This window comes from Centroberyx gerrardi, chromosome 10 (assembly GCF_048128805.1).
Source record: "Centroberyx gerrardi isolate f3 chromosome 10, fCenGer3.hap1.cur.20231027, whole genome shotgun sequence".
NCBI lineage: Eukaryota > Metazoa > Chordata > Actinopteri > Beryciformes > Berycidae > Centroberyx > Centroberyx gerrardi.
Window position 1 is genome coordinate 588810 of NC_136006.1, and position 25388 is coordinate 614197.

Below are 25388 nucleotides of genomic sequence, written 5' to 3' on the forward strand. Positions count from 1 at the left end.
AACTTCACTATTTATATTTGACTAAGAAACTCATTTCAAGCCTTTAGATTAAAATGCTGTAAGAGAATGAATTGTCCGTATATTATTGTAATAATAAATAAAATGATTGAAAGAAAGAGAATGAAACAGAACATTCAGTCAGGTGTTTAAAAACTTTTGACTGGTAGTGAATATATCTTTCTTATTTCTGCTCAAAACTTAAATTAATTGACGTCTGTCAGTCAAAATGGATTTTGTGGTTTAGCGTTGGCTTGGAAAGAGGAAGAAGAGTGGAGGTGAAGAACCAGCAGCAGCTGTGGATTCTTCAAATCAGTGTTTTTATAAGACTCAAACTTTGACTCCTGACATTTCCCGTCAGGACAAACTGTGAGCTGATCTGTGTGAAGAGATTTAGGGTTTGACACCGGGCCAGAGAGACAGCTGCTGGGTAATGAGTGGTGGAGAGAGAGAGAGAGAGACAGAGAGACAGAGAGAGAGAGAGAGAGAGAGAGAGAGAGAGAGAGAGAGGGAGAGAGAGAGAGAGAGAGAGAAGAGAGCCCTCAGTCAGCTGTGTGTTGGTCAGACTCAGCATCCTGCTGCTGTTCATCAGCTGGTTTGTGTTTAAAAAGTTTAAATCCTCTTGTGTTTCTCACCTGGCTGCTCAGCCTGCAGTGTTCAGTTCAGTGTTCAGTCCAGTTCAGTTCAGTTTTCAGTCCAGTTCAGTTCAGTGTTCAGTTCAGTTTTCAGTCCAGTTCAGTGTTCAGTTCAGTGTTCAGTTCAGTCCAGTTCAGTGTTCAGTCCAGTTCAGTTCAGTGTTCAGTTCAGTTTTCAGTCCAGTTCAGTGTTCAGTTCAGTGTTCAGTTCAGTTCAGTGTTCAGTTCAGTCCAGTTCAGTGTTCAGTCCAGTTCAGTTCAGTTTTCAGTCCAGTTCAGTTCAGTGTTCAGTTCAGTTTTCAGTCCAGTTCAGTGTTCAGTTCAGTGTTCAGTTCAGTTCAGTGTTCAGTTCAGTCCAGTTCAGTGTTCAGTTCAGTCCAGTTCAGTGTTCAGTTCAGTTCAGTGTTCAGTTCAGTTCAGTGTTCAGTTCAGTGTTCAGTTCAGTTCAGTGTTCAGTTCAGTCCAGTTCAGTGTTCAGTTCAGTCCAGTTCAGTGTTCAGTTCAGTTCAGTTCAGTGTTCAGTTCAGTGTTCAGTTCAGTTCAGTGTTCAGTTCAGTTCAGTGTTCAGTTCAGTTCAGTTCAGTGTTCAGTTCAGTGTTCAGTTCAGTGTTCAGTTCAGTTCAGTGTTCAGTTCAGTGTTCAGTTCAGTGTTCAGTTCAGTTCAGTGTTCAGTTCAGTGTTCAGTTCAGTGTTCAGTTCAGTTCAGTGTTCAGTTCAGTGTTCAGTTCAGTGTTCAGTTCAGTTCAGTTCAGTTCAGTGTTCAGTTCAGTTCAGTGTTCAGTTCAGTTCAGTGTTCAGTTCAGTGTTCAGTTCAGTTCAGTGTTCAGTGTTCAGCAGCTGGACCTTCTGCAGTGACAGAGCAGCTCAGGCTGATCAGGACTCAGAGGATATAAATCAGATATAAATCAGATATAAATAAACCTGGATAGACAGATGGACTGCTGCTGGACAGACAGTCTGAGACGTTTCCCAGCAGCTGTGATGTGTTCTGCCTGTTGTTCTGCCTGTTGTTTACTTTATTGGTTTAATTGCTTTATTGTTGTTTTGTTCTGTCTTGTCCGTTCGGTGCGACCCGTCACAAGCCTGTAGGGGTTTGTTTTTTTTATCTCACCCGCACAATTTCTTCACTTGTGTGTTCTGTTGGTGGAACGATTGTTTCACTGTGTAAAAAATAAAGAAAGAAACACAGTCACTGTCAGCATGAAGAGTCATCAGGGTGAACAGTGTTGGGTTTATTTTCCATCCCTGTTCAGATCAGCTGGGTCACAGTTACAGACAGTTACAGACAGTTACAGACAGTTACAGACAGTTACAGACAGTTACAGACAGTTACAGACAGTTACAGACCCGACAGCAGGAGAGAGGGAGGGAAGACTGAATTAGATTTGATGAAGGAAGAAAAGTCTACTTTGTGTCATATGGATTTTCTTCTGTTTGTTGCTGCGTTGATTCATGAATCTAGAAGAGTCTTGACTGTTTTTTGCTGTTTTCTGACCTTTTGTTTGTTTGTTTGTTGTTTGTCTCCAGGGTGCCGACCAACATGTCAACACAGGCGCCAACATTCACACAGCCGCTGCAAAGCGTTGTGGCACTTGAGGGTAGTGCCGCAACGTTTGAGGCTCAAGTTAGTGGTAAGAAGCTTTCTGTTCTGAAATATTTAACTCCATAATGATACAGTATAAATACTTTCTGGAAAATGATACCTGATGCTACCTTCACCTCAGCAGGTAGAAATACAGATGACATGGTGCTGTTTTTAACCAATAACTTTAATATTCAGCAGAGAGTTTTACTTTAATAGACGTCACACTTTTCAAATGGAGAGAAACTCTTTTGATGTTCAGGAGTTGGATGAAGTTTCCTTTATCCAACTGTCCTGAGGTCAGTTCAGTCTTGTTCTAACTGAGGTTCAGTCAGGACAGAGTTAGATTAAGCTGATCCCAGATCTGTGGCAGTGTTGTTCAGTTTGAGTTCACTCTGATCCAATCTGAACTGAACTGAACTGAACTGAACTGATCCAATCTGAACTGAACTGATCTGGTCTGAACTGAACTGAACTGAACTGATCTGATCTGATCTGAACTGATCTGATCTGATCTGAACTGAACTGAACTGATCTGGTCTGAACTGATCTGAACTGAACTGAACTGATCTGATCTGATCTGATCTGATCTGAACTGAACTGAACTGAACTGAACTGATCTGAACTGAACTGAACTGATCTGATCTGATCTGATCTGAACTGAACTGAACTGATCTGATCTGATCCAATCTGAACTGAACTGAACTGAACTGATCTGAACTGAACTGATCTGATCTGAACTGAACTGATCCAATCTGAACTGAACTGATCTGAACTGAACTGATCTGGTCTGAACTGAACTGAACTGAACTGATCTGATCTGATCTGAACTGATCTGATCTGATCTGAACTGAACTGATCTGGTCTGAACTGAACTGAACTGAACTGAACTGAACTGATCTGGTCTGAACTGAACTGAACTGAACTGATCTGATCTGATCTGATCTGATCTGATCTGAACTGAACTGAACTGATCTGATCTGATCTGATCTGATCTGAACTGATCTGATCTGATCTGATCTGATCTGATCTGAACTGAACTGAACTGATCTGATCTGAACTGAACTGATCTGAACTGAACTGATCTGATCTGATCTGAACTGAACTGAACTGAACTGATCTGATCTGATCTGATCTGAACTGAACTGAACTGAACTGATCTGATCTGATCTGAACTGACTTCCCCTCGGCTCTGCAGCACTGTGGTTTTCTTCGCTGACAGCCTGCTGCTGTTTTCAGTTCAGCTCAACCAGACCGACCTGAACTGTGAACTAGTGTTGAAACTATTAGTTGATTAATCGATTAGTCGATTGACAGAAAATTCTATAATATAAAATATTAAAATAATTTTGATAATCGATTAATCATTTTAGTCATTTAATTTAATGAAAATAATGGTTAGTTGCAGCTCTTGTATGAATCAGGGATGTAGGCCAGCATCAGGCTGCTGCTGTGAAGGAAGACCAGACAGATCTGTGATGGACGAGAACGACCTGAAGACCCGAAGATGTTCTCAGACAAAACCTTCTGTACTGCAGAGTGTTATACTGAAGGGACTTCAGTGTTGTGGATCCATCTGGACAGATCAAGTGTTCTGCTGTTCAGGTTTAATAAGCAAGCTGAATGAAACCTGGCTTGAAAGCAGCCTGCATTTTAAAGGTCCATATGATGTAAAGCAGGACTCCCTCTCTGTGATGATAAAGGAGTTGGATGTGTATCTAAACATGGTGAAAGTATCAAAACTAAATCCACACAATCCATATTAGAAAAGCGAGCCTCTAAACGAGCCGTTTGGACTTCCGTAACTTTGTGGCGTCACAAAGGTTCGCTCATTATCATTTCTGTAAGAAATAATAGACTAACAAAGTGTTTTTTTCAAAGCGGTCGAGCGGTCGTCATCGTTTATTACCGGAGAGTTTTCCCTACCTGTAGCCGCCGGGCCGCGGCGTCTCACGTTTCGCTCTCGAAACGGTTAGCCAATCGGAACGGAGGGTCGTTAATATTAATGAGCCTTAAAGACACGGCGACAGAAACAGCCTGATTTTGGAGGTCCAGTATTTTGTTACTAGACCAGTTCACCAGCAGGTTTTGGATCCTCAGTTCTCCGGTCTGTTCTCTCCTGCAGGTTCTCCAGTTCCTGAGGTGAGCTGGTTCCGTGATGGCCAGGTTCTTTCTGCCGCCGCTCTGCCCGGCGCTCAGATCTCGTTCAGCGACGGCCGCGCTGTTCTGAGGATCCCCGCTGTGACCGCCGCACACAGCGGGAGGTTTTCCGTCAGAGCCACCAACGGCGCTGGACAAGCCACCAGCACCGCCGAGCTCCTGGTGACAGGTGAGAGTTTGGTTTGGTTTCTCTATCACACTGAGGGTTTTATCAGAGAAAACATCAAGACAAACACACAACAATGTGCCAACAACATACAACAGCATACATCAACATACAACAACATACAACAACATACAACAACATACAACAACATACAGTATAACATATACCAACAACATGCTAGGCTTGGGCGATATCCGAAATATAATATCAAAATGCTGCCAAAATATCACGATATAAGGTATTATCACCATTCGCCAGGGTGTGGGTGTGGTCTGCGTGGTGGGTGTGGTCTGTGTGGTGGGTGTGGTCTGTTTGGTGGGTGTGGTCTGTTTGGTGGGTGTGGTCTGTGTGGTGGGTGTGGTCTGTGTGGTGGGTCTGGTCTGTGTGGTGGATGTGGTCTGTGTGGTGGGTGTGGTCTGTGTGGTGGGTGTGGCCTGTGTGGTGGGTGTGGTCTGTGTGGTGGGTGTGGCCTGTGTGGTGGGTGTGGTCTGTGTGGTGGGTGTGGTCTGTGTGGTGGGTGTGGCCTGTGTGGTGGGTGTGGTCTGTGTGGTGGGTGTGGCCTGTGTGGTGGGTCTGGTCTGTTACATAATCCAGTGATAAAACCTTTATAGATGCAGCTGTTGGCAGCATAGCTTTCCTTAAGAGGATCTTCAGATATTTATGAAGGGATTAATAAAGATCCATATCTGACTGTCAAGCACACCAGCATCTTTGCAACTTAAACCATTTAACGAGCTCTCATTCTTTCTGAACACATAATCTACACAACCCAGCCTGTCAGTCAAGCTAGCCGGCTAGGTGTCGTTTCTCTGTTTTGTTTTTGAGTTTTTGAATTCTGCTGCTTTTTCACCGCTGAGTTTTAAATCTGTCTTGATGCTGCTTGTCTTATTCACCATTTTTTATTGCATTACCTTTATTTATTGTGCTGCTATATACAGTATATCCTTCTCTCTGGTTTTTGCTCTTTGATGTGTTTCATGTTGGACCCAGATTCTGCTGCCATCTAATTTCCCCACAGACTATTAAAGTTTAATCTCAAACAAGCAAACATGTTGTTTACACTACGATGATGCAGTCCCCCTTTGGGCCAATCAGTAACAAGTAATCAAACATTGCAGCGCCCCCCTCAGGCCAATCAGCGCAACTTTAAAAATGCCTAAATGGAGCAACGAGGCTCATCTTTACCCGAAAGTTTTGTGAAAATCTGATCAGCAGCGTTGTAGATATTGTGCGTGACGGACAGACAATTAAACAAACGTTGCAGCGCCCCCTTTAGGCCGATCAGTGTGATTTTGAAAACACTGGAACGGAGCAATGAGACGCATCTTTCCCCAAAGTGTAGCCAAAATCCGGTCAGCGGCGTCTGAGATATTGTGCGTGAGCCGGACCGGGCCGATCCAGAGTTCCTCCCCTGTTTTCTTTGTGCTGGACGGTAAAACCCCAAACTGAAAACCAGGCTGAACTCCGCTCTGTGTTTCCAGCGGAGACGGCGCCGCCGAACTTCCTCCAGAGACTCCAGAGCTCCAGCGTGAGACAGGGAAGCCAAGTGAGACTGGATGTTCGTGTGACAGGAATCCCTACACCTGTGGTGAAGTTCTACAGAGAGGGAGCCGAGATACAGAGCTCCCCCGACTTCAGGATCCTCCAAGAAGGAGACCTTTACAGTTTGTTGATCGCCGAAGCCTTCCCAGAGGATTCTGGGACATATTCTGTAAATGCTACAAACAGCAGCGGACGGGCGACCTCGACTGCTGAACTGCTGGTTCAGGGTAAGATACATGGACTGTGTGTGTGTGTGTGTGTGTGTATCTACACACTGCATTAGGCAAGGCAAACTTTATTTATATAGCACATTTCATACACAAGGCAAATTCAATGTGCTTCACATAAAACACAAAAAATACATAATTTGTCAGGTAAAATGACATTATCAACTCATAGAATGACATTAAAAAGAAAGAAAGAAAGACAAAATAGGTAAGTAAGGGTAATAATAAAGCATATAAATAAAATAAATAAATAATAATAAAAATAATAACACTTGTTATTTACTCCCATGTTCATACCTGTTGTTGGTTGGTTAAATAATTTGTGATCTTATAGTTGAGTTTGTTTCCTATTAATGATATTCTTTAGTCCCATTGAGAATAGGAATCTCTTTTACAAGGGAGACCTGGTCAAGAAAAAGAGATTCTTAATCTCAGTGGGACTAACCTGGTTGAATAAATGTTAAATAAAAAATAATGACAATGAAAAAACATCCTTGGTCTACATCTTCACTTCCCACATTCTGTTGGTTTTAGGTAGAAGCACCAGTCTGAATGGTCTAAATTTGACTTTCTATCTTCATCTTTTTACTTCTTCTCTTTAGTTAACCAGGTAGACACACAAAGAATAAAAAGTCAAATGAATCCAGATGAATGTGGATGTGCTGGTGTGTTTGCTGCAGGTGAGGAAGCTGTTCCTGCTAAGAAAACCAAGACCGTTGTGTCCACATCTCAGATGGCGACTTCCCAGTCCAGAGTAGAGCGGGTGAGACTTCAAAACCCCTGACAGGTTCTCATAGAGTCAGGCTTCCTGCGGGTCTGGAAATGTCTGGAAACTCAGGAAAAAAGAATTTGGTCATTTCCAGGTCTTGATAAGTTTGGAAATTGCCATGGGAAAATATTGCTGTACTGTCCCAGTATACATACACTTACATCTTTTCTGTGGTTTTAGACCCTCGTCATCTCATATGCTGTGACATTTGTTGCTGTAAATCACACTGAACACTAAAATCATCAATTCAAGAAATTAAAGTCTGGAAAATGTATGAAATTTTAAAATTGAAACAGTTTATCTCTTTCTACAGAAAATACTTAGTTTTGATCATTATTCCTTAGTTATTATTTTAATCAGTCATCACAACTGGAACAGTTTATCTCCTAGTTTATCTCTATTGAACTGTTTATATTTTTGAATTAAAATTGAAGAAAGGTAAAACTGTATACTTGGATATTTTCCACCTTTGCTTCAGTTGGCCATTTTCAATTAAAAGCTCTCATTCTCCATCCGAAATAGATATATGTTAAAACAGATAATGTGTAATAAGTAGTATACAAAATAGACATAGACAAAATAGACATATGTAAAAACAGACACTTGAACGACCCTTTCATGGTCAAAATCATCTTCTATCATCTCAGAAAAAATCCAGATCTCCACGATAAACGATCATTACAGCCAAATTGTTAGCATGCTAGCTAGTTTCAGCAGTGAATATTCAGTACCATTCTTTCATCAACTCAGTTATCTAAATATTAATCTATATTGCATATCCCTCCCTGAATAACTAAAGGTTAAAAGGTATATCTGAAAAAAGAGATATGTTAATAGACAGCTGAGCCTCAGTTTGTTTTATCGACCATCATCAGTTAAAATCTGTCGCTCTGCCTGTGTTCCTGTCAGAGGATGGAGGCCAGTTTCCAGGCCACCACCATGATGGAGATGCATGTGGAAGGAGGAATGATGACTCAGCATTTGGCCCATAAAACCCCCCCGCGGGTTCCCCCCAAACCCACCTCCAAGTCCCCCCCCTCCCTGCTGTCCAAGGTGTCCGGAGGACGGCATCAGTCGCCTTCGCCCGTCCGACACGTCAAGGCTCCCACTCCCACTCCTGTCAGGTACACACGGCACAAAAAAGGAATCTGAATTTCAAGGTCTTCAGCGTGGGGCGGCGGGGCGGGGGCGGGTCAGAGAGCCCGTCCCGTAACCAGAAGGTCACAGGTTCAGTCCTGCTGAAGTGTCCTTGAGCCAGGCAGAGAAACCCGACCTGCTCATGAGTCAGTCTAAAATATAATGATCACTTTCTGAAGCTGTATACTGTTCAGCTACACAGTGACATGGTCTAGTGGATAGACATATAGTGCAGAATAATGTTCAGCTGTATTATGTATGTATGTACTGTATATAACTAATTAACAGTTATATTGTCCAGCTTCTATCATCACACACCATACTGAACACTGAACATCCTCCAGACCAGTCAAAAATAAAAAAGTCAGGATTGGAAGTCTAGAATTTAGAAATGGAAAATGCATAGATCCATAGATGTAAATAATATATTTACATTGTGTATTGTATTATTACATTGTTGTATTGTTCCTCTGCAGACCCGTGTCTCCCTCCACCAGACTGTCCGTCTCTCCCATCAGACCGGTCAAGTCTCCCATCATGACCAGGAAACGGGTGAGAACTGATTTACATCCTGTATGTAGAATTAGAATCAGTTCCAGAGTCAGGACACTTTAATCTCCACGTATAATAGAAACCACAGGACTACTTGTAATGTAATAATCATCATCATCATCATCCTCATCACTCGCCCCCCCCCCCCCCTCCCCCAGGTCTCTGCCTCTCCGGAGGTCCTGCCCCCCTGGAAGCAGGGAGACTACACAGCAGAGAGCAGCTACACCAGTATGACCAGTCTGACCAGTTCAGCCACCCAGCTGCACATGGAGCGCCACTGGGAGCAGCAAGTCAGCGCCGGCAGAGAGGTGAGGGAGGGGCCTCTGGGGGAGGGGGGAGGGGGGAGGGGGGTGATTCGGTACAGTGGTGAAAGTGTCTGGGGAGTTTTGGGACTCTGCTGCCCTCCAGTGGCAATCTGGTGTTTGAGATTTTGTGATTCTACAAGATGAGTGAAGATGAATGTTGGACTAACTGAATGTGTTTTTGAAGCCTGCAGATTAGTTAAAGGGGAATTCCACTGTTTCTGGGATGGCTTTTCTGTTTCAGACTTAAATTGCTTGTGATGATTTGACTCAAAATAATGGAATTCTCCTTTAAATCTGAATGATATGATTGCAGCAATATTTAATGAATGCATATTGAATAATGAATCAGTATATAGCACCATAACTAAACTAACCAGCTGCTATGCAGTGAACCAGTATTTGGGTCCGGCTCTGCCTGTTAGATGTGAATGTGTTTGACTTGATGTGTGGACTGACCTGACCTGCTGTGGTGCGTCAGGAGCATGTTTCCCAGGATGACAGGAGCATGGCGGTGGCGACCGTGGTGGCGGCTGTGGATCAGGCTCGCAGCCGAGGGCCGCCTGAGGCCGAGGCCGCGCTGTCCGCACAGCAGGTACACTACAAATAACTGCACCTGGAAACCTGGAACCTCCTCAGCAGCTGTATCCCCATCACTTTATTCACTTTATTTATTTGTCTTGGTGGCACGGGCACAGAAACATAAGATAAGACTACTGAGATAGAGTAGATGAAACTTTATTGAGCCTTAATTAACTTTAATGGGGATTAGGTCTGCACAATTAATCCCAAAAAAAAAAAGAAATCGAAAAATCGCAAAATGAACTATAATCATTTTCTCAGAGTGGTGACTCCTAACATGATTTTCTGGTGCTGAGCCCAATTTCTGGCCTATAAATTAAATTGCACATAATAAAAAAACTTTCATTGTATTCAAATGTCACAAATTTATTTATTAATAATGTTTATTGTTTCAAGATGTGCCAATGCCACCAAGACAAATTCCTGTATTTTTATTTGGCGATCAAAGTGATTCTGATTCTGATATATGATATTTATTGCAAATCCAGCTATTAATTATGCTTGATTTAATTCTGAAGTAAGATCCCCTCTTATATTGAAACAGCCTTTATTTGCAGTCTCTTTACCTTTATGCCTGTGTTTATAATTATCCAGGAGTATACAGCATGTCTATCATGTGTCAACATGATGTATAGGTCCATATTTCTCTTCTATCTAGTTCGAATAAAGAGTTCATTTCCAAAACACTACATGTCCATTTTGGAAGAATAGCAGGGAGTTCATTGGTGGATGTCTCAGTTTGGAGCCAAACTCTTCCTTTGTGATCATCCATACTGAGCGTCCTCACAGTGCAGGTAAACTGTCTGTCCTGCTCCTGTTGTGCAGAGCTCAGCAGCAGCTGCAGAGGTTTCCTCTGCTGGGAAGAGACACTCAGAGACACACAGGGCCGTCCTGCATGCAGATGCAGCCGATCTGCGCAGACAGACAGACCAACACACAGAAACAGCCGGTCTGCGCAGACAGCCAGCTGCTCCACACTCAGACAAACACAGAGAAACAGTGATTCAGACATCGACCCTGCAGAGAGAGACCACAGCCTTCCTGCAGTCGGAGCTAGCTCCGCCCCACAGCGCTGTCCTGCAGAGGAAAACAGATGCACTTTACACTGAGGAGCACAGACTCCCCCATCTGGACTCCTCCTCCTCCTCAGTGCATCTGCTTCAGACCTCAGAGGAGGAGCAGGTAGATGGAGATGCAGATCAGTCGAACCCTCACTGAGTGTTTTTACCTGCACACCAATACTCTGATTACTAGGATAAAGCAGATTAAGGCAATACTTTGATTAGGATTTTGGGATGGTAGTAACAGGATTTACATCGCCGGCCTATATGCACTGATCCATGTTTGCCCATGTTTGTAAGTACACTTTTGACCTGCACAGTTTGAAAAAAACTGACAGACTGAGTCTGACTGAAAATCTGACTGAGGAGTTTACCTGCCCCAATTAATGGGAAGATTGAGCAGAAATCTACAGTAGGTGTGTTAACTGGGTAACACACCTAGTTACCCGGTAGTCCACTTCCGCTTCGGCTCCCTATAAAACCATCACAGATTTTTGAACAGTCCCTCCCATCAAATAAAACTGCCTTTCTCTCCCTAAAGCTGGGGACAGATTACACTGTGTCTGCGGTAGTCCGGGGTAGTCCGGGGTAATCTGGGGTAGTCTGGGGTAGTCCAGGGTAGTTCAGAATAGTAGTTCAGGGTAGTCTGGAGTAGTTCAGGGTAGTTCAGGGTAGTAGTTCAGGGTAGTTCAGGGTAGTAGTTAAGGGTAGTCCGGGGTAGTTCAGGGTAGTTCAGGGTAGTCCGAAGTAGTTCAGGGTAGTCCAGGGTAGTTCAGGGTAGTAGTTCAGGATAGTAGTTCCGGAGATGTAGTTGAGGGTAGTTGAGGGTAGTCTGGGGTAGTCCAAGGTAGATCAGGGTAGTCCAGGGTAGTTCCGGTAGTCCAGGGTAGGTCAGGGTAGTCCTGGGTAGTCCTGGATAGTTTAGGGTAGTCCAGGGTAGTTGAGAGTAGTTTAGGGTAGTTCAGGGTAGTCCAGGGTAGTTCAGGGGAGTAGTTCAGGGTAGTAGTTCCGGAGATGTAGTTGAGGGTAGTTGAGGGTAGTCTGGGGTAGTTCCGGTAGTCCAGGGTAGGTCAGGGTAGTCCTGGATAGTTCAGGGTAGTCCAGAGTAGTTCAGGGTAGTTCAGGGTAGTCCAGGGTAGTTCAGGGGAGTAGTTCGGTGTAGTAGTTAAGGGTAGTCCGGGGTAGTTCATTGTAGTCCAGGATATTTCAGGGTAGTCTGGGGTAGTCCAAGGTAGTCCAAGGTAGTTTAGGATAGTCCGGGGTAGTTCAGGTAGTTCAGGGTAGTTCAGGGTAGTGCAGGGTAGTCTGGGGTAGTTCAGGGTAGTCCAGGGTAGTTCGGGATAGTTCGGGGTAGTCCAGGGTAGTTCAGGGTAGTCCAGGGTAGTTCAATGTAGTCCAGGGTAGTCCAGGGTAGTCCAGGGTAGTTCGGGTAGTTCAGGGTAGTTCAGGGTAGTTCAGGGTAGTCCAGGGTTGTCCAGGGTGGTTCAGAGTAGTTCAGTGTTGCACTGTATAGTCGCAGCTGTAATCGTTATGTGTGTGGGAGTGAAAGACTCAAATCTCTCTCCTATGATCCTAGTCGGCAACGTCAAACATGTTTGATTTTAGTCTTTGCGTAATCCTGTGTTGTGAGTTCTTCAAAGCCTCAAATCGTAACAGGAATTTTCTTTAGTCAATGAAAGACAGACGAAGGAAAAAACTGAAAAAAGACTGAAAATCTGCAAATTTCAGTTGTTAAATGTGTGCTGCTCAATCTTTTCATTGTCGCTTATTATTGTGTCCCCAGCTTAACTGATCTCCCATTGGTTTACACTTTTGAATGATCCGTCACTGTGTTATGTCCCGCCCCAACATCCTGTTTCAACAGGAAATACATCACATTCAGGCAGCAAGATGCTTTCAAAATGCTGTTTCATTGTGACTTTAAGATAATCAGATAGAAGCATTTACATGACAGTTTCAGTAGTCGGAGTGTTGCCTTAATCAGGTTAAGATCGAATTATTAGTGTGCATGTAAACCACATCACCTCTCTGTAGATAACATCACAACACTGATCACAGTCTGTCAGGTTAACATTTACTGAGACACTCTCTAGCCTTTTTAGTCTAACTGTCACCGTTAGATCACATCATCCATCGCTGAACTTCACACCCGCTCTCCTTCACCTTTGACCTCCAGCCCTGCTGTATCTGCTCCTTATGAAGAAATCACAACCAGGACAGAGTGCATCTTCTCTCTGCATGAGTCATAACCAGAGACAGCTGCATGTTTCAGGTTTAATGCTGCACGATGCATGCTTCCATATGTTCAGTGATGATGATTTTCATGGGAACAACCACCATTCTTTTGCTGATCTGTTGTGTATATTATTTTGTGAAGTATTTCAGTTTCTAGCTTTGGGTTTTGGTAGAGTTTCTGCTTACTTTGTGCCATGGATGTCCTGAGATCTATGTGCTGTATCCAACCCGCTGTTCGTTGTCTCCAGGCTGGGGGAGGGAAAAGAGCCGGGGCGGTGGCCACAGTGGTGGCCGCCGTCGACCTCGCTCGTGTCCGTCAGCCCGTGCATGTGGAGGGCGGTCGGGCTGAAGAGGAGGCTGTAGAGGCGGAGTTAAGGCAGCAGGCCGCCGCCGCTGCAGAGATACATGTTGCAAAGAAAACGCTGCCTGTTGAAATGCCAACTGTCGCTCCGACCGCAGAGCAGCACACAGTCCAGGTCCGCCAGGTTGGAGGAGTTTGTTTCATTCATACTGAGAAGATTTGAGGTCTGATGTGATGAGGTCTGACTCTCTTTTTAACCACTCAACCTTAAACTCTGTTGGTTACTCTAGATACAGAGAACGACAGAAAGCTCCCTCCATGTGGACACTGGTCTCGCTCCGTCCCCAGTTCCACATTTCACAGTTTCTAAAGTTTCTGTCCCTAAACCTGATCCTAGCTATGAGGTAAGGACAGGCAACAGGCAGATGGGAGTCAACAAAACATTCATTTCATCTTTAACATACACACATCCTAACACACGGTCTCCACTGTTTTCTTATGTGGTGTGCTGCACTTTGAATTCACCTCATTACACTGTCAGCCATCCTAGCACATTACATCACAGCAGAGGTGGGGACTTGAGTCACATGACTTGGACTTGGGCCACATGACTTGAACTCGAGTCACAGTTTTGACTTGATTTGAATTGATGTATGAAGATAATACTTGGGACTTGACTCTGACTTGTACTGACTTGAAAAGGTTTCTAAAGTCTTGACTTGAGATCTTGTGTTTGTGTAAATGACTTAGATTGAAAGTGATGAGATTTGTTCCAGCAGACGACTGAATTGAAATTGTTTTCTGAATTTGTATGGAATGATTGAATTTATTGAAGTTGAAACTGATTATAGAAATCAAACTCATGATGCTCTTACCAAGTTTTTATCCTATTAAAACCATATTGCATTGAAAAGTCCTAGATATTTAGTTTTCTTTAAGATATTAAATTGATACTGGACTCTTGATTTGTTCTGACTTGACTTGCTGTTCTACATTTAGACTTGAGACTTGACATTAATGACATGGACTGGACTTGGTGATCTACATTTAAACTTGAGACTTGACTTGAGCCTCAAGACCAGAGACTGACTTTGGGACTCGAGTGAAGTTGACTTGGTCACACCTCTGCATCATATTTTCTTTTCTTTTTAAAAAAAAAAAATGAAAATATTTTTCATATATATATATATATATATATATATATATATATGTTCTTATCTTGGAATATTCTTCAATATTTTCACCCAAAACTAATTTCCATGAGATAATTCCCACTTTCCATGAGATTCAGTTCCCACCATCTCCTCACTAATCCCCAGCTAAACGAAGCCGTGGATTGTTGATTTTTGTTCTGGTTTGATGGTAACGCTGTTCTCCTTGGGTTGGTCAGGTTTCCAGGTCAGGCTCTGCTATCGCCTCTCTGCAGAAAGAGCTTTCCTCTCCCTCTGCCACTAGAAAGATCATCAAGCCGGTCAAGTCTCCCAGTCCTTCTCGTAAAATTCTGGAGATGAGAGTGACTCCGGAGCCCCCCCCCCCTCCCTTTAAAGACCCCAGATATCAGACTCGCTATGACAGTCAGTTACAGCCAGGGGGGGCGTACGCAGTGAGTGAGGAGGAGTTTGAGGACTGGGAGCCTCAGGTTGGTTCTCTCTGGTTCTCCCTTCCCCTTTTAACCCTGTGTGGACTGTCACCTGCGTGCCCATTGGTTAAAACCTCCTCTTCACCGTAACGCCACAGCCAATCAGACGTCTCTTTACCTCAGCGCTCACCCGCCTCATGAAGAAGTGGCCGCCTGGCTCACCTCCCTCTTCTTCTTCTTCTACTCTTCCTGTCTTCATCTCTTCGCCTTCACCCCTCTGTCTTCTTGTTCTGTGGTGACAGTTTGTCTCTGCAGGGTTTTATCTGTTCTAACTGGCTTCCATCCCTCCATCCTTACTGTTCGCCCCGCTGAAAAGAGAAAAGGTTGTATGATGATGTTTGACCTTGTTGATGTGTCCTCAGGAGGGGGCTGCGGTGCCGGCGCCGGCGCAGGAGCCTGTCGTTCCTCCTACTCTTATTGCTGTGAGTACTTCCTGTCTGCTTATGCTTTCCATCCTTCAGAATATAACTACTGGAATAATTATTATTGGCTTTTATTGGGCCTTGTTGTATTGTTTTGCCTTTTGTTGACTACTATCAGCTCTGGTCAAATTGTTTTTCTGCCTTTTTTATTTCTCTTTCCTGTGCTTTTGTTTGATTTTATTACCTCTGTTTTACTTACTTGTCTCTGTAAAGCACTTTGTAACTTTGTTTTGAACAGTGCTATATAAATAAAGTTATTAGAAGTATTATTATTATTGGATATCCCCTATCACATCATTTTTATTAGGATCTCTTTTAGCCCAATTGAGCTGCTCTTCTTAAAAACACACTAATTGATACAAAATGAAACACACCAACAAAACATACAAATAACACACAAGTAAAACTTACAAATATAAGCATTCATAAAAACATACAGAGTAAGAGAGAAAAGCGCATTAATGAAGAAAGAACAAACACATTTTCAACACACACTGCTGTTTCTTTTCAGTACATGTGGTAATTACAACACATAATGACTCAGCACATGTTTCTATTGACATAAAGTATATTGTATTGAAAAGTAAAACAAATGTATGTTATCCCAAACTAAACACAGATGTGTTGAAAATGATGCATCCTGTTGTAGAGAAGAAGTGAAGAAGTGCATCCTGGTCTTTCCAGCTGTGTGAAAACTGTTCGCATTTTGCAGAGCCTGAAGAACGTGACCGTGACGGAGGGCGAGTCCGTGACGCTGCAGTGCCAGATCAGCGGTCACCCTGCTCCGGTCATCATGTGGTTCAGAGAGGACTACCAGATCGAGAGCTCCATCGACTTCCAGATCAGCTACGAGAGCGGATTCGCCCGCCTGGTGATCCGCGAGGCCTTCGCCGAAGACAGCGGCCGCTTCACCTGCACCGCCACCAGCGAGGCGGGAACCGTCAGCACGTCCTGCTACCTGCTGGTCAAAGGTAACGGCAGCAGCCTTTAACTGAAGAAATCTAATCTCAACGAAAACCTGATCTACTCTGTCATATAAAAGCTGGAAGCGTTATTTCTCTTGACATGAAATTAATATTAAAGGGTCATCATACACTTTTTCTGCCTACTGCACCATTTTGAAAAATGCAAATTTTGAAAAGTGCAAAATTCAGTAAACCACCAAAATGACACTATTGAGTCAAAGGTTTTTCAGCCACTAGTTGGTGACAGTAAGATGGGATAATGCACAGATTATGTGATGTATTGATAAGATTATGACCAGGATGGATGTGTTTCATCATAAAATTGTCATGAACATTGCTGAAAACAGTGAGTTGGTGAGTAGTTTTATACTCCTTTAATAAGCAGCAACATCTGCTATAGGAACTGGTTGAAGTGTAACTGAGTAGAGAATATTGTAGGTTTATTAAGGTGTATGTGTTTTAACAACCTTGATTCTCCCTTCTAGTATCAGAAGAAATTGAGAGTAGAGAAGAAACCATGACAGTCACTGAAATCGGAATCACACAAGAAAAAACGTGAGTTGCAAAGTCTGATACATTAAACTGTTTAACACCATTTGTTAAAGTCGCTCAATGATGCTGTTTTCATATAGAAGGTATTATAGATCTCTGTATAGTCCTAAACAAACATCATTACATGTGTTAAACATTTGACCATCTCTATTTGCTCTAACTATTGGTGTGATGTCACTTCAGTGTTGCCGTAGAGACAAAGGAGCAGGCTATGACGGAGGTGATTACTGGAGAGACCGCCGCTCCCTTCTTCATCAGGAAGCCCAGCGTCCAGAAGCTGGTGGAGGGAGGAAGTGTCGTCTTCGACTGCCAGATCGGAGGAAGCCCCAAACCTCACATCATCTGGAAGAAGAGCGGTGTGCCGCTCACTACTGGATACAGGTAGACTTTCCCATCAGCTTGTTTCTGTCAGGCGGCGCTCACATGGGACATTTGGCATCTGTCATATTCACAGACAAGTTGGAACCACCTGGGTCAACCTGATCTCAGACAAATGTTTCAATATTTGAGTGTTTTTTTTTCATCAGATACAAAGTTGCCTACAAGAAAGAGACTGGAGAATGCAGGTTGGAGATCTCCATGACCTTCGCTGATGATGCTGGAGAATACTCCGTCTTCGCCAAGAACCAGCTTGGAGAAGCCTCAGCCTCCGCCAGCCTGCTGGAAGAAGGTACGTCATTCATCCATCTCTCAATCTAGGGATTGTATCTTCAAAGGTTTAGCTTCAGAAAGGCGTTTTTTTAGAAAATTGTTAGAAATCAGTCGTATTTATCACCATAATGAGCCAACTGAATAGGGACCTGTGGATGTATTGAATATTCTAAGAAAAGCAGTTTTTTGACCTGTGGCTCACAGTATTTCTGTGTTTGTGTTTACAGAGGAATACGAAGCCTACATGAAGCTGCATGACGTGACGTATAAAACTGAAGTGACAACGACGACGATGGTGGTGCAGGAGCCCACTGTGGTCGTGAGTCAGTATGAGCTGGAACAGAGGAGGGTGACGACCCCCATGAGCTTTGTTTCAGAAACGGTACTTTCTAACAAAATTACGTCTTTTGGTTACAGCCGTGTGCGACCAAGGTTATGCAAAATTCTCAGTATTCATTGATTAAACTTTAACGTTAAACGCAACGTAACTTTTTTTCAGGAATTCCACATTTCTGCCTTTGAAGAGAGGATCATCCAGGAGATTGAGCTCCGTATCATTAAGATTACCTACAGAGAGATCGTGACAGAGGATGGAGAACTGATGGTGACTGCAGCAGAGCATGAGGTCGTGCAGCCAGCCTTCGACACTCCAGTCAAAAACTACAGGATCATGGAGGGAATGGGCGTCACTTTCCACTGCAAGATGGCAGGAACGCCACTGCCCAAGGTACTGAGCTGAAAATGTAGAGTGTACCAGTAGAAGTTTTGTCAAAATGCATTCTTTTGCAGAAATAGGTTTCTGTTAACTTGTGTGAAAATTGATACAATAGGCTATCCTTTATTGCTGTATTCGTTGAACTAAAATGGCAGGCTTAAGTAGAAATAAAAGACAGATCAGATAATTTGATTTGATGGGCCTTTCTTGAAGGCACCCAAGGTTTGGCTGCCATTAGGTTTGAAAAGTTATAGCCAGTCCATTAATATCTATCAGCTTAATTGTTCAGAAAATAAAAACAAAATCCACTGGACTTAAAATTGGAGAGTTGAAGACGTTTTGCCGAGAGGCTTCATCAGTTCTACTTAGTGGTCAGGTCAGGATCTACTTAGGATCTACGTACAGGAGTTCTACTGACTGGTGGGGAATTCCCCGGCATTCAACCTCTGTGGTGATTCACACCATGAAGTCACTTGAAAGTTGTTGACTGTCACATGACTGTCATGTGGTAGTCATTAGAGTCACGTGACAGTCATGTAGGAGTCATTAGAATCACATGAGTGGAGGTATGAATTGGTGTGAACCTCCAGGTTGTGAATGGGAGTAAGCTGGCGTGTTTCTGAACTGCCGAGGTAAATATTTTATGATGGCGTTTTATGTAGCGGACAAGCGATGTCGCAGTCTCCCCCCCTCTATTAGGGACATTACCTTCATGGTGTGAATCACCAAAGGTTAAATGGCGGGGAATTCCTGACCGCTCAGGAGAAATGATGAAGTCTCTTGGCTGAAACGTCTTCAACTCTTCAGTTTTAAGTCCAGTGGATTTTGTTTTTATTTTTTGGACATCTTACTACCTGGATGACTGAAATGAATCTACACAGACATATCATCTTAATTGTACCCAGTGGAGCAGTTACTTTGCATAATGGAGAAGTTTGCTTTATTGAAGAAAAAGCGAAAAGTCCTTTAGTAGGGTCTGTAGCTGAGATGTTTAGTGTTGTATAGTCCAGAATTTAAAGTCAATCTAGAATTTAGTCTTCCCGATCAAGTCTGCGAATTCATTGATGATTGCCAAGTACAGTTTTGTAAATGCCATTTATTGTAAAATAGCGTTTGCAATAACACATTTGGATGCACAATGATCTTACAATTACATTTTGTCTTTTGCCAGATTGCGTGGTACAAAGATGGCAACCGTATCAGGCACGGCGGGCGCTACCAGATGGAGGTTCTTCAGGATGGTAGAGCCAGCCTGCGTCTGCCTGTGGTGCTGCCAGAGGATGAGGGCGTTTACACCGCCTTCGCCAGCAACATGAAGGGAAATGCTGTCAGCTCTGGGAAGCTCTATGTGGAGCCGTCCGGAGCAGCAACAGCTCAGAGATACACACCCCAGCCAGCCATGCAGAGGATCAGGTGGGATTCTGTGTACTCAGGACTGATAAATACATCTAATGCTTAACCACTATAAACACCTTGGTACTGATGACTGATATTTTCTCAGGTCCACATCTCCTCGTTCTCTGAGCCGCTCGCCCGGCCGTTCTTCCAGCCGTTCGCCCGGACGCTCTCCCGCTCGCAGGCTTGATGAGACAGATGAGGCTCAGCTGGAGAGACTCTACAAGCCTGTGTTCGTCATGAAGCCTTCCTCAAGCAAATGCTCTGAGGGGCAGACTGCTAGGTTTGACCTGAAGGTTGTTGGCAGACCGATGCCTGACACATACTGGTTCCACAATGGTAAGCTGGAAACAAGCTCTAAGACTCTAGACATACTTATCATATATATCTTTCTCCCTTCTAGTAAAAACTTTTTAACCTCTTCTCAGGACAACAAGTGGTTAGTGACTACACCCACAAGATAGTGGTTAAAGAGGATGGGACTCAGTCTCTGATCATAGTGCCAGCCATGCCACAAGACTCTGGAGAGTGGACAGTTATTGCTCAGAACAGAGCTGGAAAGACCTCTATCTCCGTAACTCTCACTGTTGATGGTAAGACCGTGTCACAAATCTATCATATTGGACTTGTAATTTCAAGCAAAATGCTCATGTGGTATATGTCACCCTATCTTGACCAGTAATGTATTTCACCATCTACAGCTCGAGAAAGCCTGGTGCGTCCTCAGTTTATTGATAAGCTGAAGAACATCAGTGTTAAACAGGGCACTCTGGTTGAGTTGGCTGTCAAGGCCATTGGAAACCCCATCCCCGACATCGTCTGGCTGAAGAACAGTGACATTATCACCCCACATAAGCATCCACATATCAAGTACGTATTTCGTTTTGACTATGAATGTATTTTGTTTCAATGGCTTTATAATAATGTTAATCAAACATGTAAAAACGTTCGGGGACTGTCAAAAATGGAAAATTGTCCTGATAAATCAATCCAAATGTCTATTCCAGGATTGAAGGCACTAAAGGAGAAGCCAAATTCCAGATCCCTTCCACTGCAGGTTCTGACAGTGCCTGGTACACAGCTACAGCCATCAACAAGGCTGGAAGAGATACCACTCGCTGCAGAGTCAATGTTGAGGTGGACTTCACTGCACCTCAAGCAGAGAGGAGGCTCATTATTCCCAAAGGAACCTACAAGGCGAAGGAGATTGCAGCTCCAGAGTTGGAGCCCCTTCATCTCCGTTATGGTCAAGAGCAGTGGGAGGAGGGAGACCTTTATGACAAAGAGAAGCAGCAGAAACCTCAGTTCAAGAAGAAGCTGACCTCTGTCAGAATGAAGCGTTTTGGCCCAGCTCATTTTGAGTGCAGACTGACCCCTATTGGTGATCCCACTATGGTAGTAGAGTGGCTGCATGATGGCAAACCTCTGGCAGCAGCTAACAGGCTGCGCATGGTCAATGAATTCGGCTACTGCAGTCTTGACTATGAAGTTGCTTATGCTAGAGACAGCGGTGTTATCACCTGCAGAGCTACTAACAAGTTTGGAGTTGACCAGACCTCAGCCACCCTGATTGTCAAGGACGAGAAGGGCCTTGTTGAGGAATCACAACTTCCTGAAGGCAGAGCACACAGAATAGATGAGATGGAGCGCATGGCTCATGAGGGAGGACCTGCAGGAGTCGGTGCAGATGAGGAGACTGAGAAGACTAAACCTGAGATTGTCCTGGTTCCCGAACCAGCCAGAGTGCTGGAAGGTGACGTTGCACGATTCCGTTGCAGAGTGACTGGTTATCCAACACCCAAGGTTAACTGGTACCTCAACGGACAACTTATTCGCAAAAGCAAGAGATATAGACTTCGTTATGATGGTATTTATTACCTGGAGATTGTTGATATCAAGTCCTATGATTCAGGAGAGGTCAGGGTTGTTGCAGATAATCCTTTGGGCACAGCTGAGCACACCGTGAAGCTGGAGATCCAACAGAGAGAAGACTTTAGGTCAGTCCTTCGTCGTGCTCCAGAACAGAAGGCTGCAGAGACCTCACAAGAAACCGGCAGAATTGGATTTGATGTTGTGAAGGTTGACAGACCCGGTGAGACCGCACAAGACAGGGAAGTTGTTAAGCTGAGGAAGACCCAGAGAATCGTTCATGAGAAAACCTCAGAGGAGTCAGACGAGCTGAAGAGCAAATTTAAGCGCAGGACAGAGGAAGGCTATTACGAGTCCATCACTGCGGTGGAGTTCAAGTCTCGCAAGAAGGATGACTCTTATGAGGATTTGCTGAAGAAGACAAAAGAGGAGCTGCTTCATCACCTGAAGGAGAAAGAAGAGGCTGAGAGGAAGAGGTTGGAGGAACAGGGCAAAGTGACCATCCCCACAATCAAACCAGATAGGATCCAGCTCTCCCCCAGCATGGAAGCTCCTAAAATCCTGGAGCGTATTGCAAGCAAGACCGTTACTCCGATGGATGAGGTTCGTTTTCGAGTCAGAGTGGTCGGCAGACCAGAACCTGAGTGCCAGTGGTTCAAGAACGGCATTCAGCTGGACAAGTCTGACCGTATTTACTGGTACTGGCCTGAAGACCATGTATGTGAATTGGTGATCAGAGATGTCACAGCGGAGGATTCTGCTAGCATCATGGTTAAGGCCATGAATATTGCCGGGGAGGCCTCAAGCCATGCCTTCCTGCTGGTGCAAGGTATGGTCACTTTATGCCAGTATGTTGGGTGTTCATTCTTTTGTCTGTTTTTAACATCATGCTTATGAAAATTAAGTCCCGTTTTCTCACCAGCAACATGCTCTATGGTTTTTGTCCCAAAGTATTTCAAAGTCTCACGTTATTTTCTCATTGCAGCCAAGGCAGCAATTAACTTCACCCAAAACCTGGAGGATGCCAATGCCAAGGAGAAGGACACTATGGTGACCTTTGAGTGTGAGACCAACGAGCCTTTCGTTAAGGTCAAATGGCTGAAGAACAATGCGGAGATCTTCTCTGGAGACAAATACAGGATGCACTCTGACAGAAAGGTTCACTTCCTGTCTGTGCTGATCATTGAATTGAAGGATGATGCAGAATACAGCTGCGTGGTTGTAGATGACGAGAGTGTCAGGACTAGCTCAAGGCTCCATGTAGAAGGTGATCTTTACATCAGTTGTCTTTCTGTCTGTTAGTCTTAAGTCTCTGTGATTGATAGATTGGTAGATAATGGTGTGGGATGGTGGTTCCTAACATTGATCTGCATCCAGGTGCTGCCCTGGATCTCATCAAGCACTTGGAGAACATTGAGGTGCCAGAGACCTACTCTGGAGAGTTTGAGGTTGAGTTGTCTCGTGAGGACGCTGAGGGAACCTGGTACTTCGGAGAGAAGGAGCTGTCTCCCAGCAGTAAATACGTCATGTCCTCCCGCCGTGGAAGACACACCCTGTCTGTCAAGGATGTCAAGAAGGAGGACCAGGGAAAATATACCTTTGTATGTGGAGATCTGAGGACCAGCGGATCCCTGAAGATGAAATGTAAGCAATTTGAATTGATCTCATGACTGTTATAACCTGTCATTAGTTCTCTGAATGTTTGCTGTAAGTTGCTTCTAAGTCATGGTTGTGTAATGGGAAGAAAGGACAGTGCGCAGCAGCGTCCATGGTGATGAACTGTGTCTCTGTTCCTGCAGTGCGTCCTGTGACCCTGATGCAGCCACTGACTGACCTGACCGTCTGTGAGGGAGACATCGCTCAGCTGGAGGTCAGGTTCTCCCAGGAGAACGTTGAAGGAACCTGGATGAAGAATGGCCAGGCCATCTCCGCCTCGGACCGCGTCCACATCATTATCGACAAGCTGGTTCACAAGCTGCTGGTAGAGAACGTCAGCAGAGAAGACGCTGCTTCCTACTCCTTCGTCGTTCCTGCCCAGGACATCTCCACTTCTGGCAAACTCAACGTTCAAAGTACGAGACCAGATTTGACTACGAAACATAACACCACATTTTAATCACTAAGAATATTATGCAGCCGGTAACATTGGGCAATTACATGGAAATTTTTGTTGGCACCAGTATAAACAGTACAAGTCAACAAGACAGCCAACATAACATTTCCCTGCATACCAGACTGTTACTATATATTTTGTCTTTGCTAACGCTTAACAGACAGATAGGGGAAGCATCTCTGATTAGTACCGCTAGAATATTTTGAAACTTTACATTTTCTGTTATCTATCATCATCTTTGTTCTCCCTTTCCTCACAGCCATTGATATCGTAGTACCACTGAAGGACATATCCTCCGTTGAGGGCACCAAGGCTGTTCTGGAGGCCAAGATCTCAGCTCAGGATATCAGCTCAGTCAAATGGTACCACAACGACAAGCTGCTGATGCCCAGTGACAGAATCCAGATGGTGGCAAAGGGAGCCAAGCAGCGCCTGGTCTTCGCCAGGACCTTCGCCTCCGATGAAGGACGCTACAAACTGGTGGTCGGCAAAGTCGACACCAGCTGCAGCCTGTCTGTCGAGAGTAAGAGTCTGTCCAATTTGATTTAATCTAAGTGTAGGAATTCACCAGGGTCACCAAATTTTTCTTTTTTTTTTGTCTGGGTTTGTTCCTTTTCTTTTTTTAAAAATTGTATTTCTTCTAAATTACATCAAATTTCTAGACTATTAATAATAATACTACTACTACGGTAATACTACTAATACCACTACTAGTTATTATTATTAATAGCCTAGAAATTTGATCTTACTATTTAAGCAAAAACAATGGTCAATTTGTGTAATTTGCTCATTCCTGCTATTTCCAGTAAAATGGGCTGATTGTGGAAAAGGGAACCCACTTGAAAGAAAAGGACAAAATTTTCACTGCAACTATCATTGTATAGCTTATATACCTTATATTTGTTGCGTTAGGGTTATTTGATACGCGGAAAATATTGTAATATTTGCGAAATATCCCAGTATTCAATATTATTGAATATCAGCCCAAGCCTAATTCAAATAATTAATATAAAATAATATAATTACATTAATTAATGTTATTGTACTGTTACTCAATCCAAAATCTGTTTCCAGGTGGCCCTACCTATTTTTAGAGTCACAAACTGATTGGAATTTAGCAGCCATTCACAAATTCACTATGATTCACTGTTTGATGTATTTTGTTCTCCTAAAAACCACGTTGTTGTTTCTACAGAGGTGCACATAGTGAGGCACATGGAGGACAAGGTGTGCTCGGAGTCCCAGAACGTCACCTTCCAGGTTGAGGTTTCTCACCCCGGCATCGATCCAGTCTGGACCTTCAAGAGCCAGCAGCTCAAAGCCGGTCCCAAATACAAGATGGAGTCCAAGGGGAAGGTTCACACTCTGACTATTATTGACACCATGAAGGACGAGGAGGGCGAGTACACCTTCCACGCCGGTGAAAAGACGTCCAGCGCTAAGCTCACTGTCTCTGGTAAGTTCAGTACCTTTAAAGCATTGTGAGTTATACAATTTTTGGAATATAAAATTACACCTACAACTACTTTGAAACCATATTTAAGCAACGAGAGGGATGAGACTCTAAAAGCCCCGAAAATGTTTTGTATTCCCCTCAATATACCCCCAAATCTTTTGACTTCCCCCAAGGCTCTTGTCAATTTCTACTAAAAATTGGCTCAAATTCCCTTAAATCTACCGAGAAATTGCCTTGAATCTCCCATTGAATTCCCCCTAATGGCGGCAGAGTGGCCTAGTGGTTAGAGATACTGTCCTCCTGTCCATCAGCAGTCGTGGCGGCCGCACTGCCGGCCCAAAACCTAAAACAAACTGAGCTGTT

The 25388-nt window shown here is 43.9% G+C and overlaps 1 protein-coding gene across 1 annotated transcript in view; it reads left to right on the forward strand.

The window, feature by feature from the left end:
- Positions 1–2172: 2172 nt before the first annotated feature.
- Positions 2173–25388, forward strand: part of ttn.2 (titin, tandem duplicate 2) — a 234276-nt gene continuing 211060 nt past the window's right edge. The window contains exons 1-29 of the mRNA XM_078286142.1: positions 2173–2263; positions 4340–4543; positions 6022–6309; positions 6990–7072; positions 7988–8202; positions 8692–8767; positions 8926–9075; positions 9551–9664; positions 10477–10833; positions 13196–13432; positions 13539–13652; positions 14639–14887; positions 15253–15309; positions 16022–16280; positions 16760–16829; positions 17010–17207; positions 17354–17496; positions 17705–17859; positions 17977–18204; positions 19364–19605; positions 19694–19926; positions 20016–20180; positions 20289–20457; positions 20595–22285; positions 22442–22723; positions 22834–23100; positions 23256–23528; positions 23829–24092; positions 24765–25025. Of these exons, the coding sequence (XP_078142268.1) occupies positions 2173–2263; positions 4340–4543; positions 6022–6309; positions 6990–7072; positions 7988–8202; positions 8692–8767; positions 8926–9075; positions 9551–9664; positions 10477–10833; positions 13196–13432; positions 13539–13652; positions 14639–14887; positions 15253–15309; positions 16022–16280; positions 16760–16829; positions 17010–17207; positions 17354–17496; positions 17705–17859; positions 17977–18204; positions 19364–19605; positions 19694–19926; positions 20016–20180; positions 20289–20457; positions 20595–22285; positions 22442–22723; positions 22834–23100; positions 23256–23528; positions 23829–24092; positions 24765–25025 (7135 nt within the window). The remainder of the gene's footprint in view (positions 2264–4339; positions 4544–6021; positions 6310–6989; positions 7073–7987; positions 8203–8691; positions 8768–8925; positions 9076–9550; positions 9665–10476; positions 10834–13195; positions 13433–13538; positions 13653–14638; positions 14888–15252; positions 15310–16021; positions 16281–16759; positions 16830–17009; positions 17208–17353; positions 17497–17704; positions 17860–17976; positions 18205–19363; positions 19606–19693; positions 19927–20015; positions 20181–20288; positions 20458–20594; positions 22286–22441; positions 22724–22833; positions 23101–23255; positions 23529–23828; positions 24093–24764; positions 25026–25388) is intronic.